Consider the following 17,753-nt stretch of genomic DNA (forward strand, 5'->3'; position numbering starts at 1 on the left):
TGTCTTTCTATACAACCAAAACACTTTATTGTGATTTTAATAATTTTGTTTCCATGCTTATTGTCTACCTTCATACATTACTCTCCTTACTGCTTCACTTCAAATGTATACTACATGTATACACTAGCGGTATAGTAATGAGCATAGCTGCCTTCCAAATATACACTACATTTGATTTCTTAATAAGCACTTTGGTCCTACCACCCAGCACTGTATGTTAGACACACAGTTAAGATCAGTACAAAAAAAAAATCAGTACATATATGGTAAACATATATGCTTACAGCTTTTTGTGTCATCTCTTTTGATACTGTTAAGTTAGAATTTCAGATATATTGTCTTTAAATGTATATTCTAGCATATAAGTTTCATAAAAGCAAAGTTCATATCCATCATATTCTAAGCCTGTAAAGAACATAATAGGTAACCAAATATTTACTGAAAGAATGTCTATTTCCCCTTCCTTAACACTTTGCTTAAATTCATTCTTAAGTCTTATTTCTCATCAAAGAAGAGATTAGCTTTAAGTCTTACAGATTGTGCACTGAAGCATACAATTATACTTTTTTTGGAGAGGTATCCAGCAAGAGTCTTCAAAATTTTAACTGCTCCATCCTTGAAACAGATCCTGTATAACTCAGAAATTTAAATCCATTCTAAACATCATGCCAAAAAAAGAAAACACCCAAGCATGTAATTAAGTTTATGCATCCACACACACACAAATGCAGACACAAACATGCACGTATAAACACAGCTGACAGCCTGTCAGTTAAAAAAATGCTTAGATAAATTTAACATATCCATATAATGGAATAAAAATGTAGCTATTCAGAATAATACAGTAACATACAAAGGTATCTACGAGATACTGCTGGGGAAGAGGGGAAGTTAGTTGTGCAAAATTTATGGCATTTTACTAAAAATTAAAACATTACTTTGTGAGCTATGATGTATCTATACACAAAGAAAATGGTCTGAGTGTTTTAATAAGAAACAGCAAATTTTGGTCCCTTTGGGGATGGGAAGGGGATACAAAGATGAATATCTTACAGTATATGTAAATTATTCCTCTAATTTAAAATAAGTACATTGATTTTCGGGGGGGATGAGGGGTAGCCAAATCTAGGTGAAGTCAATAATCACCTTTTACCATTTAAAATGATAAAATAATAAACTATTTAGAGACCATCAGATTTTCTGGACTCTGTCTATTCACTCTACCCAATTATATGAAAGAAAGTACATAGCCATTAATTTCAGATTCTCCCTATAGTTCTCATTTCTAATAGTTTTTAATTTATAAGACTCAGGTTTCTTTAGAAACACTTTAAGTAGTTGAAGTATTAAAAAGAGAGTCCTAGTTTTCAGTTCTCTGAACAGGTACTATTTTTCTCCTTACTGTAGGACTACAATATTCCAAATACAAGCAATAAGAATAAATAAATATTTAGGCTAATTTCAGAATTACCTAAGTAACTCCTCAAAGTATAGCAAAGAAAGTCACAAATTTCCATCAATAATAATGTCATAGTATTTTGAAATATCTTTATTCCAAATGTTTTGAGAAGACAGAAAGCTAATACACAAATTACAACTTCATCTTTATTTAAGGTACCTTTTTCTGGGATTGTACATCTTCATTTTCTAGTGCACAACTGTCATCTTGAGAGTAATAAGATGAAGCTGAAGAACTCTCTTTACAACACACATGCCAACTGGGAAGCCTGTAAAACATCCACCGTCACGATGAAAAAAACAAAATAATAAGGTTGTTAAATCAACATATTCCATACCGTGAACCAGAATTTGAGGCAATAGACAAACAGATGGTTCTTATCCTAATGTTCTTAACAATCTGACAATTTAATGATGAAGACAAATCTACATAAGACAAAGGTTTTTTGTTTAATATCCTAAGAAAAATATAAACAGTGTTATCAGCACTCCAAGTAAGGCATCATTAATCTCACAAAGGTAAAACAGGAAATACTTCACAATAATAAAAGTATCTGACAATTATCACAGAAGGAACAGAGAAAGTTGACAAACAGCTAACCTCCTCAAAAGCACCAGATGCCACTGATATTCTAAATTCTACCAAATATTTAAGAACAGATAATGCTAAAGCTACCTAAACCATTTCAAAGTATAGAAGTAAAGCTTCCAAATTATTTTATAGGGAACATAACAATGATATCAAAAATTAACAGAAACAGTACATATATATAAATACTATAGGTTAATAATACGTATGAAATCAGACACGAAAGTTCTAAAGAAAATAAAAAAGAAAAACTCTCCATTAACATATCAAAGATTTAACACACCACTGTTATGGTCAAGTAGAGTTTAGCTCTGATATTCCAAAATGGTTTAAAATATATTTTACTTTACTATGCAAAAATATCAAGGAACAAAAACTCAAGATTATCATCACCAAAAAACATTTGATAAATTTATGCAGCCATCAAGATTTTGAAAGTCACTAAAATAGTAATAAGTAGATATTTAACATAGGGAATATATAATACATGCATAACACATAAGCCTAAGAGTCACTATCATAATCAGTGAAGAAACCGAAATACCCCTATTTAGATCTGAAATAAGACAAGAATGTCCATTATCACTAGTAGTATTACATAATACAAGGACAAAGGCAGTATAAAAACAGGAAAGGATACAGTAAAATTATCATTAATTGTAGATGAGTTTATATGGTTGGAAAACTAAAAAGTAACTGTTAAAAGAAGGCTTGGGTATAAAATAATATTTCTAGGTATAAAATTAAGAAAGAAATCAATAGATACTCTACTCAAATCATCACCACCAGTTATAAGAGTTAACAGAAGAAAAGTCCCCATTTATAATAGAAACAATAAAATACCAAATATAAACTTAGCAAGAAATGTTCTACACAAATACACATACGTGTTCTATGTTCTTAATAGTAAAAATATTTGAAATTGATATTAAGTTGAAAAAAAAGTCAATTTTACACAATTCAAGGTTATATGGAAGACCTGAAAACCACACACTGAAGTTGCAAAAAAGAAAGCTTTAAAAAAAAATCAGACAAACTGACTCTAAAGTTTATATAAACAGAATAGTCAAGAAGATTTTAATGTGGGGAAATTAGACGTCTAAGAAACCACAATAATTACAATATAGTAGTGAGATGAAAGAGCAAAAGGGAATTCCCAGGGTGACTGCAAAGAGAATTCCGTGGATGACAGCTGAACGTACACAGAGGGCAACGGAAACTAAACTGGAGGTCATCAGAAGCTCTGGAAGAGTCCTCTTTTGGAGGATGGAATTAACAGCACAACTGAGAGGAGTCTCTGAAAATCTCAAGAACAAATCTACATAACTAGCAGACAATTTGTAATTAAAAAGAAAAATAAGAAAACACAAGTCAAATATTAGCCCCATGAAAATGGAAAAGTAGAACAGAAAAAGGAAAAGTAACCATGTTTTACTACATGGCTCAGCTGTATCATTTATAGTCATGAATACTGATCTAATCCAAGTTGTGACTGAACTACATTACCAAGAGAATCTGATCATTTGCAGTAACATACCTAAAACTGACTTAAAACAATTATTTTAGAGACAAAGAAGTAAACAAAATTCATCAGCTAAAAGATCAAAGTGGTTTCCTTGAAAAGGAAAAATGAGAAAAGAGGGATGAAGGACTGACTTCTTTGCAAAAGCAATTAAACAAAAATCCTTGTAGAGCTATCTGACTTTTTGTTATGAAAACATCATTTTGATAAAAATTAAAATCCAATAAAAGAGCAAAGTACATAATAACATATGCATACAGTATGTTACTATGTGTGCACCTGTGTACTAAAGGCACCTGTACGTGCATAAATTTCTCTGAAAGAATTAAAAACAAAAGGGAAAAAAAGCACCACCTTGGTTGCCTCCAGGGTGGAAAACTGAGTGACTGGATAGATGGGTATTTTTCACTTTTTAATACCCTAAGTCTTTTGAATTTTGAGCCATAAGAATATATTACTTATTCAAATTTTCATACAGATATATCATTACTTATTAAAATTTCCTTATTGACAGACTTTTGCATTGATTCTCACATGGGTGTTTGTAGTTGTATTTGTCAGTGTATATATACACATATTTGGGACAGCAAGAAGTTTCAGATATCCAAAACTATGGGTGTTAGAATTTTGGTGATTATGCCCCTTTAATTTTTTTATTCTTTTCTATACTTTCTAAATTTCTACTACGAGCATATACTAGTTTTATCATCAGTAATTCTGCATGTATATATAAATCCCAATATTCACAGTTAGTGTGAAGACAGCCAAAAGACATTAAATCTCATGAGACTTATTTTTACTATCACATAATCAAATTCCATTATCCAAAGTTAGGAGCTTTCTGGGTGAGATTAGCACTGAAATCTGCAGTTCATGAGGTCACAAAGAGTCAGACACAACTTGGTAACTGAACAACAACAACATATGAATCAGTGGACTCAGTAGACTGTCCTCCCCAATACGAGTGGGCATCACCTAATCCTTTAAGGGAATGATCAGAAGAATTTGCCCTTTTTCCCCTGCCTCACTATCTGAGCTGGGGCATCTCATGTTCTCTAGCCCTTTTACTGGGATTATATCTTCTGCTTCACTGGTTAATAGGCAGTCAGACTTATCTGAATTATACCACTGGGTTTCCTCAGTCTCCAGCTTTAAGACAGTAGAACTTCTCAGATTCCATAATCATGTGACCCAACGTCTCACTTTACATATCAAGTGGGTTCTATTTCTTTGAAGAACCCTAGTACACCTGACATCAGTGTGTAATACATTATTAGCTTGTCTACCCTATTGATAAAGCTACCCTATAGCTTTATCAATAGCATCACTGTTTACCTCTAATATATCAGTCCCTATATAAAGACAGATGCTAATTAAAGACAGACCTGCAAAGATATCCTTAATTTTGTGTATAAGAAAAAAGACTAAAATAGATAAAAATGATCACCAACTAAGAACTGTCAAGAAATTTTAAATCACCAAAGTAAAATAACACAAACCTACACCAACTACACTGAAGAAGAATGAATCTCTATTGTCAACAAGTTCTCCCAGGTGAATTAGATATGCATGCCCCATCATTAAGAATCAGTGGGTCACATTAAAATAGCTGAGGGCACTTTACTGCATGACTAAATGGATCTGATTCCATACTACTGAAGCAACTTTCAAAAACTGTACTGTGAAAACCCCAAGCCTGATGAAATTCCTTTCAAAACTTTTAAGACATTCAGCACCAGAAATCACATCAAGCAAGATAAATGGCAGTCTGTGAGCCCCTGACACTCTCCCCTCAGACTCTATTACTATTGATTAAATTGACTGTGAGCCAAGTATATCCTCTTACACTTAAATTCTTTGAGAATCAATTTCATATTCCTAACTACTTTAGCCCCTCCCTACATAGCCAAAACCTGCAAACATTAGGTGTTTAATAAATACTTACTAATGAGGGTTCTTAGGGGAACTGTTTTGTAGCACATAGCAGGAACAAAATTCAATCACTTTTCATTCCTCTTCCCATCAGCCCCATTTCCTGCTTCGAACACTACCACTACCTCCCCAACTCAACCACCCATCCACCACGCCCTCACACAAACACACAAACTCAAAAAATAGAATCTGGAAAATAAGAGGACATTTGTCTCTTGTTGTCACCCCCCCGCTAAGGTGGCATGAATTCACCATTCATATGGAAAGGTATTAACTTTTAGAGTAGTGTAATTAAAAGTCTTGTAAAATTTGCATCTGAGTGTCATTTAGGCTACAAACAGCTAACCACCTTCTAAAGTCTGTAAACTAAATTATAAAGCAGAATAATTTTTTTGTTAAAGAGGAAAATATAGGGCACATTACAAAATATTAGAGCAGAAGACTACACGTCAAAACTGGTAGGATGCAGGTAAAACAGCAGCAGGAAAACTATCCTGAGCGTATCTGGACACAAACTGAATACAAAAGAGCTACTCTCTCAACTCAAGAAGATAAAGGACAGTTTAAATCTAAGGAAAAAAGGAATACCCTTAAGGACAGAAACCACTGAAATAAAAACCAAACCAAAAGATTAAAACCAAAAGTTGGTTCTCCAAGGAAAATATTAAAAAGGCAAACCTCTGGAAAAACTGGTAAAGGAGAGTTGGTGATGTGAATTAACAAAATATGATCTAAAAGCATGAAATAATCACAAGCAAAACATATTTTTAAAAATTATAAAATATTAGCAGCTATATATACTAATATATTTGAAAACTCAAAAGACAAGGATGTTTCTAGAAAAATAAAATTGGGACAAAGTATACAAAAATTGGAATTCACTGACAATAATTTAAAATTTTTGAGTGGATTAATCAAGACCTTATCTAAAGAAAAGGAAATCCCAATCTTTTTTCCCCCTACTTTTTATTTGGAAATAATTTCAAGCTTTCAGAAGAAATGCCAACATAGTACAAAGAACAACTGCAAACCCTCTCTACCTATTGTGACCCATTTGTCCCATCATTTGCCATTCTCACAGCAAGTTCATGGCCCTCTCTTTCCCCACTCCATGTAATGTATCTCGAAGTATCTCTGTACACGTTTCCTCAGAATAAGGATATTTTCTTACACAACCACACTACAATTAACAATCTGAGTGTTACACTGACACAATAATCTGTGTCCCCAGTAGTGTCCTTTCAGCATTCCCCTCCCCCTCCCAACCCCGAGCACAGAATCAAGTCTAAGACCATGTCCTGTGTCTTCAGCCTCCTTTGACCTGCAACACTTCTTGGCCTTTATCTTATGTGGTACTGACACTTTTTTTTTTCTCATTCATTTTTATTAGTTGGAGGCTAGTTACTTCCCAATATTGTAGTGGTTTTTGCCATACATTGACATGAATCAGCCATGGATTTACATGTATTCCCCATCCTGATCTCCCCTCCCGCCTCCCTCCCCATCCCATCCCTCTGGGTGTTCCCAGTGCACCAGCCCTCAGCACTTGTCTCATGCATCCAACCTGTGCTGGCGATTTGTTTCACACTTGATAATATACATGTTTTAATGCTATTCTCTCAGGTCGTCCCACCTTTGCCTTCTCCCACATAGTCCAAAAGCCTGTTCTATACATCTGTGTCTCTTTTTCTGTTCTGCATATAGGGTTATCGTTACCATCTTTCTAAATTCCATATATATGCATCAGTATACTGTAATGTTCTTTATCTTTCTGGCTTACTTCACTCTGTATAATGGGCTCCAGTTTCATTGATCTCATTAAAACTGATTCAAATGTATTCTTTTTAATGACTGAGTAATATTCCACTGTGTATATGTACCATAGCTTTCTTAACCATTCATCTGCTGATGGGCATTCTAGGTTGCTTCCATGTCCTGGCTATTATAAACAGTGCTGTGATGAACACTGTTCATCAATATTGTTCATCAATATTGTGAAAATGACTATACTACCCAAAGCAATCTATAGATTCAATGCAATCCCTATCAAGCTACCAACGGTATTTTTGACAGAACTAGAACAAATAATTTCACAATTTGTATGGAAATACAAAAAAACCTCGAATAGTCAAAGCAATCTTGAGAAAGAAGAATGGAATGGGAGGAACCAACCTGCCTGACTTCAGGCTCTACTATAAAGCCACAGTCATCAAGACAGTATGGTACTGGCACAAAGACAGAAATATAGATCAATGGAACAGAATAGAAAGCCCAAGATAAATCCATGAACCTACGGACACCTTATCTTCGACAAAGGAGGCAAGAATATACAATGGAAAAAAGACAAGCTCTTTAACAAGTGGTGCTGGGAAAACTGGTCAGCCACTTGTAAAAGAATGAAACTGGTACTGACACTTTTGAAGGACATAATCCTCTTATTTTTAAAATGGTATTTAAAAGGACCATGGTAGGTCCTTTTTTGAGGTTTGTCTTATGTTTCATCATGACCAGATTCACGTTAGATATTCCTGGCAGGAATCCTTCATAAGCAATGTGTCTTTCTCAGGGTACTATCTCCAGAAGCATAAGATACCCATCTGTTTCAGTACTTGCAATTCCACTTTTATGTACTTAAGAGAAATGAAAACTATGTGTACAAAAATGTCCACAGTAGCTTTTACTCCTAATAGCCAAAACCTGGAAGCTGTCCAGATGCTCAACAACAGAGAATATAAATAAACTGTAGTACATTCATACAATGTATTATACCAGTTCTCACAATAAAAAAGAGTGAATTACTAATGAATGAAATAAGATGGATAAATCTTGGAAACATTACATTGCATGAAAGAAGTCAGACACAAGAATAAATACTATATTAATTCTATTTAAATAGGTTTCCAGAAGTAGCAAAACTAATCCATGGTGACAGAAATCAAATTGCCAGTTGCTTCAGGGAATTCTATAGAATGCGACATGAGAAAACATTCTGGAGTGATAGAAACGCTCTGCATCTTGATGGGTGTGAGTTACACAGATGTATGCATTTGTCAAAACTGATCCAACTATACAGCTGACAACATGTGCACTTAACTGTATATAAATTATTTCAATTTTAAAAATAAGCAAAAAAGCCAATATTTTCCTCCCCAGAAATAAGAAGATAGAAAATAAGCCATTAGCAATAACAATTTTAAAAAATAATTTAGAAATTAACCTTAAAAACTACACAACCATTTATAGAGGAAAAAATGTTAACTCTAATAATAACCATAAAATGAAAAGACAACTGAAGATCTAGTATGTTCATGGATGGAGTGCTGTTGACAGCAAAGTAAAGACAGCAATTCTCCCCAAACTAATTCAGCACTCCAATATAATTCTTATCAAAAAACCTGAAGGATCCTTACCATATAGCACAGGGAACTCTACTCAATACTCTGCAATAATCTATGTGGGAAAAGAAAATGAGAAAGAACAGATATATGCATATGTATAACTAAATCACTCTGCTGCACGCCTGCAACCGACACAACACTATAAATTTACTGTAAACTAAAAAAAAAAAATTTTTAAAGAAAATCCTAGAGAAAAAACCCTGAAGGATGTTCTAAATATGGAAAAACTGATCTGAGAATAGCTATATTAACAAAAAAAGCAAAGGCAAGTGGTTCACCTTGCCAGATAATTAAGATTTAATCACAAAACCACTCTAATTAGTCTATAGTATTAGGACAGCAAAAAATAAGAATACTCCCAAATGCATTTGTTGGTATAAAGTCTCTCTTTAGAAGCAGCATACATGCAAAGGGCTCAATAAATACTCAGTGAATAAATGACATCAGCCCTTCCTGAGGCAGCTGCCACACTACTCAGAATTCACATAATGGTGATTCCAGTAACTAAAACAAGTTAGGGTTTTTTTTAAAAAAAGTGTTAGGCAGAAGGAAACAGGAAAAAGAATGAGATTAATAGCATTATACCATTTATGCAAATTTTAATACATATAAACAAAACATCATTTTTGGAAGAAATCAGAAATCTAAGTAAATACATGAAGATTAACTGGAGAAACACATCAAATATACTCCAGGGTAAATGCCCAACATGGGGGGGGGGGGGGGGGCGGAGGATAGAAGCGAAAATGAAGATAGAATATAAAAGAGTAACGATGTAAAGTGGAGGGGAAAAGGGGGACCTATAAAGAATGTAGCATGAACTGAGTATGACCAATCCGATCCTAAGTATCTGATGTCTCTAGAAGAGAACACAGTCTTTCTTTAATGTGTCAAGCTGTTTACATTAAAATATTAATTTAACTTTTACAAAGAAACTTAACCTCAGAAGTTAATTGGTCCAAAGTCACTCAGCCAATCTAGATCTCTCTCCAAAGCCTATCATCTTTCTGTACTGCTACATTTCCCATGTCATATTCTCTAGTCAACAGACAAATGAAAAGAAAGGTGAGAAAATAACATTAATCCATTATATTAAGAACTGATCATGTTATTAAGGCTAGTTACTGCAGATACAAATATAAGAACTATCACAAAGGAGGGGCAATGTTTACCCCTTGATTTAGATCACAGCCCCAAGAGACAAAGTTTTGTAGTGTAGTGGCTAGAGCATGGACTTCAAAGTCAAAACTTGTTGTTGTTCAGTCACTTAGGCCTGTCCAACTCTTTGTGACCCCATGGAATGCAGCACTCCAGGCTTCCTTGTTCTTTACTATTTCCCAGAGTTTGTTCAAATCCATGTCCATTGAAACGGTGATGCTTTCTAACCATCTCATCCTCTGCCACCCCCTTCTTTTCCTTCAGTCTTTCCCAGCATCATGGTCTTTTCCGAAGAGTCAGTTCTTCGCATCAGGTAGCCAAAGTATTGGAGTTTTAGCAATAGTCCTTCCAATGCATATTCAGGGTTGACTTCCTTTAGGATTTACTAACTTGATCTCCTTGCAGTCCTGGGGACTCAAGAGTCTTCTCTAGCACCACAATTCAAAAGCACCGATTCTTTGGTGCTCAGCCTTCTTTATAAACCAACTCTTACATCCTGGGTTCCCCTTTTTATTATGCACATTCTCTTGGGCAAACTAATTACAAAAGCCATAAGTCTCAATATAAACACTGTAAAACAGGAAAATGAAATAATGCATGTGCAATGCTTCAGTTCAGTTGCTCAGTTGTGTCCGACTCTTTGCAACCTCATGGACTGTAGCACACCAGGCTTCCCAGTCCATCACCAACTCCCGGAGCTTGCTCAAACTCAAATCCACCAAATCAGTCACGCCATCCAACCATCTCATCCTCTGTCGCCCCCTTCTCCTCCTCCCTTCAATCTTTCCCAGCATCAGGGTCTGTTTTAATGAGTCAGCTCTTCACATCAGGTGGCCAAAGTCAGAATGGAGCTTCAGCATCAGTCCTTCCAATGAATATTCTTTAGGATTGACTGGTTAGATCTTGCAGTCCAAGGGACTCTCAAGAGTCTTCTCCAACACCATAATTCAAAAACATCAATTCTTCAGGGCTCAGCTTTCTTTGTAGTCCAACTCTCACATGTATACATGACTAATGGAAAATCCACAGCCTTGACTAGATGGACTTTTGCCGACAAAGTAATGCCTCTGCTTTTTAATATGCTGTCTAGGTTGGTTATAGCTTTTCTTCCAAGAAGCAAGCGTCTTTTAATTTCATGGCTACAGTCACCATTTGCAGTGATTTTTGGAGCCCGAGAAAATAAAGTCTGTCATTGTTTCCATTGTTTCCCCATCTATTTGCCATGAAGTGATGGGACTGGATGCCATGATCTTCATTTTTCGGATGTTGAGGTTATGCCAGCTTTTTCACTTTCCTCTTTGATATTCATCAAGAGACTCTTTAGTTCCTCTTTGCTTTCTGCCATTAAGTGGTGTCATCTGCATATCTGAGGTTATTGATATTTCTCCCGGCAATCTTGATTCCAGCTTGCGCTTCATCCAGCCCAGAATTTCACATGATGTATTCTATATATGAGTTAAATAAGCAGAGTGACAATATACAGCCTTGACGTATACTCCTTTCCCAATTTGGAACCAGTCCATTGTTCCATGTCCGGTTTTAACTGTTGCTTCTTGACCTCCATACAGATTTCTCAGGAGACAGTTAAGTTGGTCTGGTATTTCCACCTCTTGAAGAATTTTCCACAGTTTCTCGTGATCCACAGTAAAAGGCTTTAGTGTAGTCAAAGCAGAAGTAGATGTTTTTCTGGAATTCTCTTGCTGTGTCTATGATCCAGTGGATGTTGACAATTTGATCTCTGGTTCCTCTGCCTTTTCTAAATCCAGCTTGAATATCTGAAAGTTCTCAGTTCACGTACTGTTGAAGTCTGGCTTTGAGAATTTTGAGCATTACTTTGCTAGCATGAGGTGAGTGCAACTGTGTAGTAGTTTGAACATTCTTTGGTATTGTCTTTCTTTGTGATTGGAATGAAAACTGACCTTTTCCAATCCTATGGCCACTTCTGAGTTTTCCAGATTTGCTGGCATATTGAGTGCAGCTCTTCCACAGCATCATCTTTTAGGATTTGAAATAGCTCAGCTGGAATTCCATCACCTCCACCAGGTTTGTTCGTAGTGATGCTTCCCAAGGCTCACTTGACTTCGCACTCCAGGATGTCTGCCTCTAGGTGAGTGATCACACCATCGTGGTTATCTGGGTCATGAAGATCTTTTTTGTACAGTTCTTCTGTGTATTCTTGCCACCTCCTCTTAATATCTTCTGCTTCTGTTAGGTCCATACCGTTTCTGTCCTTATTTGAGCCCATCTTTGCATGAAATATTCCCTTGGTATCTCTAATTTTCTTGAAGAGATCTTTCCCATTCTATTGTTTTTCTCTATTTCTTTGTATTGATCGCTGAGGAAGGCTTTCTTATCTCTCCTTGCTATTCTTTGGAACTCTGCATTCAGATGGGTATATCTTTCCTTTTCTCCTTTGTCTTTCACCTCTCTTTTCTCAGCTATTTGTAAGACCTCCTCAGACAACCATTTTGCCTTTCTGGGTTTCTTTTTCTTGGGGATGGTTTTGATCACTGCCTCTTGTACAAGGTCACGAACCTCCGCCCATAGTTCTTCAGACATTCTATCAAACCTTATCCCTTGAATCTATTTGTTCAATGCTTAGTCTGGCATAGAATATGCATTCAAATGGCAGCAGTTGCTATCAGCTGCTGTCCTGTCATCGTCTCTCATTTGTCAAATTCCAAAGTAGTGAAAACAGCTGTTCCTAGGTATCTTGGTTCTAGGACCCTCTTTAGATGCCAAAATCCATGGATGCTCAAGTCCCTTGCAGGAGACCCTCAGCATCTTAGAATTCAATCAACCTCAGATGGAAATGGGTTGGATAATTTGAAGCAAATCAACCTCAGATGGAAATGGGTTGGATAATTTGAAGCATACAGGAGGCTACTCCAACCTCTTGCATTCCTTCTGGCTGCCAAACAAATGTATATGAACTCACACCTACCACTCTCCAAATACTTTCTATTTCCTCTCACAAAAGTTAATCAATCACCTCTCTCTTTTGAAAACAAGGTCCTTTTCTCAATTTTCAAGCTTCTCAGGGTATCTGAGACTATTATATTTCTGACCTCATTAAACTTCTTTCCCTAGTTTCTTCCTTCTCTTCAGAGCCTTAGTTTGCTTGTCACCTTTCTTTGTTTCTAAGTATCTGCAGCAACTCCATGTTCATTCAAAAGGTTCTGTTTCCTAAACGATCCCCTCTAGGAGAACAGCTCTAGCCAAAGTGTCATCTTTACTGAAGTCTGCATTAAGTGCCTATATATATCGTCTCCCTTGTACTTCCTTTGTGGCTCAGCTGGTAAAGAATCTGCCTGCACTGCAGGAGACCTGAGTTTGATCCCTGGGTTGGGAAGATCCCCTGGAGAAGGTAAAGGCTACCCACTCTAGTATTCTGGCCTGGAGAATTCCATGGACTATATTGTTCATGGGCCCGCGAAGAGTCACACATGACTGAGCGACTTTCACTCATACAACGTCGCCACTAGGATATTCTACTCATCTCAACTAAAAGCTCCTTCTCTCTTTGCAACTCTTTGAATTCTTTTTTAACACCTCAAATTCCTCTAGTTGCCCAAGTTAAAAGAAAAAAGTTCATTCCTCTCTTTGAACTTTCAGATTCATAATTTTAGACCCTAGAATTTATTTTCTCAACCACAGTCAGCTCCACGAAAGCAGCTACTTTGTTTTGTCCGCCAGAACCCTGCACAGAACACGGCAAACAGAAGCCTCCGTAAACATCTTTTGACACTGAGATAGATGACTGAAAGGCAGTGTTGAAGACCAAGAGCTGGTCAGAGGCAAACCAAAACCCGGTTCCTTTGAATCATAGCCCAATGCTGTTTCTACTGCATTGCCAACCTGCCAACCTATCATCAAACCTGATCACTGACTTGCTCAAAACCACTGTTCAACACACCCTCTTCATTTCTACTGCCAAGTTAAGTCCTTGTTATGACAAACTTCAACTATTCCAATTGCTTTTCATTTAGTGATCATCCCTCCATCAGTTCTTCTCTGAGAAATATCTAATACAATGATGTCAAAATAATAGTCTCCAAACACCACTTCTCTTGCTGGATCTTCGCTGTCTAACTCCTTGGTTTAACTTACACAACCCATCACAATCTCCAGAAAACATTTGGCTCTCCGCATCCACAGGTTCCAAATCCGTTTATACAGAGGGCAAAGTGACCATGCCATTTTACAAAGCAGACTTAAACATCGAGGTGGAGTCCTGGAAGCAATCCCTCCCCCAAATACCAAGGAATGACTTTATTTCCTACTCAGGTTTGTCTGCTTACTATCATTTCCACTCATATCAAGTACACTGTCTCCTTTACCCATAACTCTTTCTCATTTCTCCTGACAATTAAGTTCTATCTGCCCACTGCAGGCAGGCAAGCAGAAGCACATACACACGCAAACTAGGGAAAGGCCACTATTCATATTAGTAGCACCAGTATATCTTCTTTCAGTTTGTGAAGCGCCTGCACTCCACTGAAGCAAAGTTTTATGAACCACAGATGTCATTTCTCATAAAACCAAGTCTTACCTGACAACTCCTATCCAGTTTTTCTCTTCAAGCCCCTACTAACCAACTCAGCTTTTTGTACTGTTCACTAATGCTCAAATCAGGTATCTCAGAATGTTAAAAGTGCAAAAGAAAAGTCTCAGAATTCATTTAATTTAGTAGTAACTACTGGAACACACAAAAGAATATTCCAAACTTACCAAACTTCCAAGGTAAGTGGCTTAGGCATTTTTTTTTTTTTTGAAACAAAATAATTTTTATTTCCTAACCCATGGCAAACATATACATCCAATATGTACTTATCTTCCATACTCAGTCACAGATGACTTCCAAACTACAACCGCCTTGATATTTAAGCAGGAACTAAAAGTTACTTTAGTTGACATGACAAATGCTCTTAGATGGATAACGTATGAATATATTGGATTGGTGACAGCAGAATCTGACTGATTAGTTCTATAAATTTAAAGCTTGGAAAAGCTACTACTTTGACATCTAACACTTTCCAACAAGCAGGATGCAGCAGTATCAGCTTGTATTCCAGAGAAACTTCCTTAGTTTTTCTGGTGATGGAACCACTTATCCACATCTGTTGGTATTGTGCAGGCAGATTCACACGGTGGTGGTAAAGCATCCACAATGGCTTTGGCAGCATCAGGATCACACTGGAAGGGGCTCTCAGACACCGTGGTGTTCATGCAGCTGATTCCTTTTCCATCAGTTTTCTTAGTCACTAATGCTCTCCAGTAGTCATGAGTGCTTTCAATAATGTCAATTGCAAAGTTCTTATCTTTAAACTCTGCATTGAAAGCAAACTCATTCTCAGGTTTTCCATCTGGAACCTTGTACCTCCTAAACCAATCCACAGTAGCTTCCAGGTAGCCAGGTTTCAGCCGCTTGACATCATTAATATCATTATAATTGGCTGCATCAGGATCTTCCACATTAATGGCAATGACTTTCCAGTCAGTTTCCCCTTCATCAATCATAGCTAGAATGCCCAGAACTTTCACTCTGATAATTTCCCCTCGTGCACACACCTTGCTTCCAATTTCACACACATCAATTGGGTCATTGTCACCGCAACAGCCAGTGTGTTTGTCATTGTGTCCTGGGTCTTCCCAAGTCTGAGGGATGGCACCGTAGTTCCAGATATATCCTTTATAAGGGAACAGATTTGCAACGTAAAGGAGTTTTCCTTTCTTCACATCTTGCTTAATTGGGTTTAAAGGGTCCTTTGTAGCAATCTCCATTTTTGCATTTGACCAGCGTGGCACTTCAACCACCATGTGAAACACTTCCTTATCTGCATAAATTGGAATATCATGAAATGGAGAGATATATTGTCCTTTTTCATTTTTGAGAAAGACTCGGTACTCGAGGGTGAAGGGCGCGCGCGCTCCTCGCTGCTGAAGCCGCTCATCCTGCCGGAGACCAGCCGCCGCCGCCGCCGCCGCCGCTACTGCTACAGAGCCACCGGCATTTTTTTTTTAAAGCTTCATGAATGAATAATTCCAATATTCCTTCCTCATTGAGTCAATCCAGTCAACCTCATTTTTTAGATAAGAAAACTGACAAAGAAAAGGTAGAGAAACTTGCCTAAGGCCACCTATCAGCCTACAGGTGGCACAGCATAGTGGTTAAGAGCACAGGCTCAGATTCAAAGGCTACTTAAATTCCAGCATTGCTTACTGACAATTTTGGCAAGTTAGTTAATTTTTCTGTGCCTTTCTTAGTCTCTTTAAAATGTGGTGACTATCTCAAAAAGAGTTTAATAAAGTCAACTGAGTTAAGTGTATATAAAGCACTTAGAACAAAAATAAGTACCCAAAAAGGTTCACTGTTAACACAGGAAAGAAAGGATTACAGTCAAGCTCTAACTTGGTTTCATGCCATTTTCACACCAATATCTTTGTATATTCTGACACCAACTTGTATACTCCTCAGGGCAGAGCTCAAGTCTCCTGCTTCTCTAGCAACCCCCACCACACTCAATATATTGTTGGCAACCAAATAATATTTTGAACAAACATATGGATTCCTATACCTGAACTCTGATACTTCAGCCTAGGATCCAACTTCTGCCAAAGTATCCAGACTGAGTGAATAATAAGAACTTACTAAGAGCAAAGCACTGTTTTAATAAGCACTTTACACATTTTCTCCTGTTACTGATTTCAAATACTCCGTAATAAGAAATACAAAATAAACTCAGTACTTATAAGCTATGTCAATGCTACAAAACATTTTCTAACAAAGTGTTACTTTTACGAAAAATATAAAATAATTTTTAACTGAGTCATTACAAAAACGAAGTCCTAAAAATCAAAATTTTTCAAAAAACTCAGCATTTATGAAACAAATGTATACCAAAGGACTGACATACTGCAAATACGCAAAAGCAATTTTCATTCCCTTGAGACATGTACAATTTTATTTTCTGAAACTACTTAAAATACAGCCTTGAAAACAAAACAGGTGAACATACACCTGGCACTGAAGTATAATCTTTGTTTCCAACAAAGAGTATTTAGTTTCTCACTAACATATTTCAAATATACAAATGTTTCCACATAAAGATGACTTGAGAGAATAATAAAGCACTTAAATTTTTGGTAAACTTATCTCTTCCCTTTGATTAAAAAGCACTAGACTATTAGGTATACATGTAGATTCATTTCTCTATTCAGATTGTTGAGAAAAGTGAAAGAAAACTTGAAAGAGTTCATGAATAGCTGAAAAATGAAATAACCAACATCCAAAGGTAAGTTTGGTGCTGACATCTTTTGTTTTTTTCAATGTCTGCCAACACATTTTTTACTGTCTACTACTTGCATCTATTCCAATACATCTTCAAATGTTTAATAATCTAAAGAGGCTATTATGAAATACATCCAGTTCTTTAAAAAATAATTCCAAAGGATATTATAAGTAAATTATTTACCATATTTTTTACTGAAGACAAGTGTTCAGCTTTTACACAAAGACATCAAACACCTTCTTTCACAGACTTTCCTATTTAGGCAATCTGGTTTCATCTCATTTGTCTGAAGGGAGCTGACACTGTTTTTAACAACCCAAGACCTCTTTTAAGTACCAGACATTTTCTATGGAATGTATATCCCAGACTAAAAATAAACTTTCTTCCCAAGCTTTTTCACATAG

At 36.4% G+C, this 17,753-nt stretch overlaps 2 protein-coding genes across 7 annotated transcripts in view; both read right to left on the reverse strand.

Moving 5' to 3' along the window:
* SUCO (SUN domain containing ossification factor) overlaps nt 1-17,753 on the reverse strand; it is a 96,295-nt gene that overhangs the window by 71,406 nt on the left and 7,136 nt on the right. For all 6 annotated transcript variants that reach the window (XR_006272496.1, XM_043484562.1, XM_043484565.1 and 3 more), the window contains exon 2: nt 1,619-1,727. Coding sequence is in view for 5 of the 6 variants with exons in the window: in XM_043484562.1 (XP_043340497.1) it covers nt 1,619-1,727 (109 nt within the window). In the remaining variant the exon portion in view is untranslated. The remainder of the gene's footprint in view (nt 1-1,618; nt 1,728-17,753) is intronic.
* Nucleotides 14,817-16,041, reverse strand: LOC122451665 (inorganic pyrophosphatase-like). The gene is given in 2 exon segments (XM_043484569.1): nt 14,817-15,984; nt 15,987-16,041. Coding segments are annotated over 2 exon segments (867 nt in total). The 5' UTR covers nt 16,012-16,041; the 3' UTR covers nt 14,817-15,142.

The sequence above is a fragment of the Cervus canadensis genome, chromosome 13 (assembly GCF_019320065.1).
Source record: "Cervus canadensis isolate Bull #8, Minnesota chromosome 13, ASM1932006v1, whole genome shotgun sequence".
Classification (NCBI taxonomy): domain Eukaryota; kingdom Metazoa; phylum Chordata; class Mammalia; order Artiodactyla; family Cervidae; genus Cervus; species Cervus canadensis.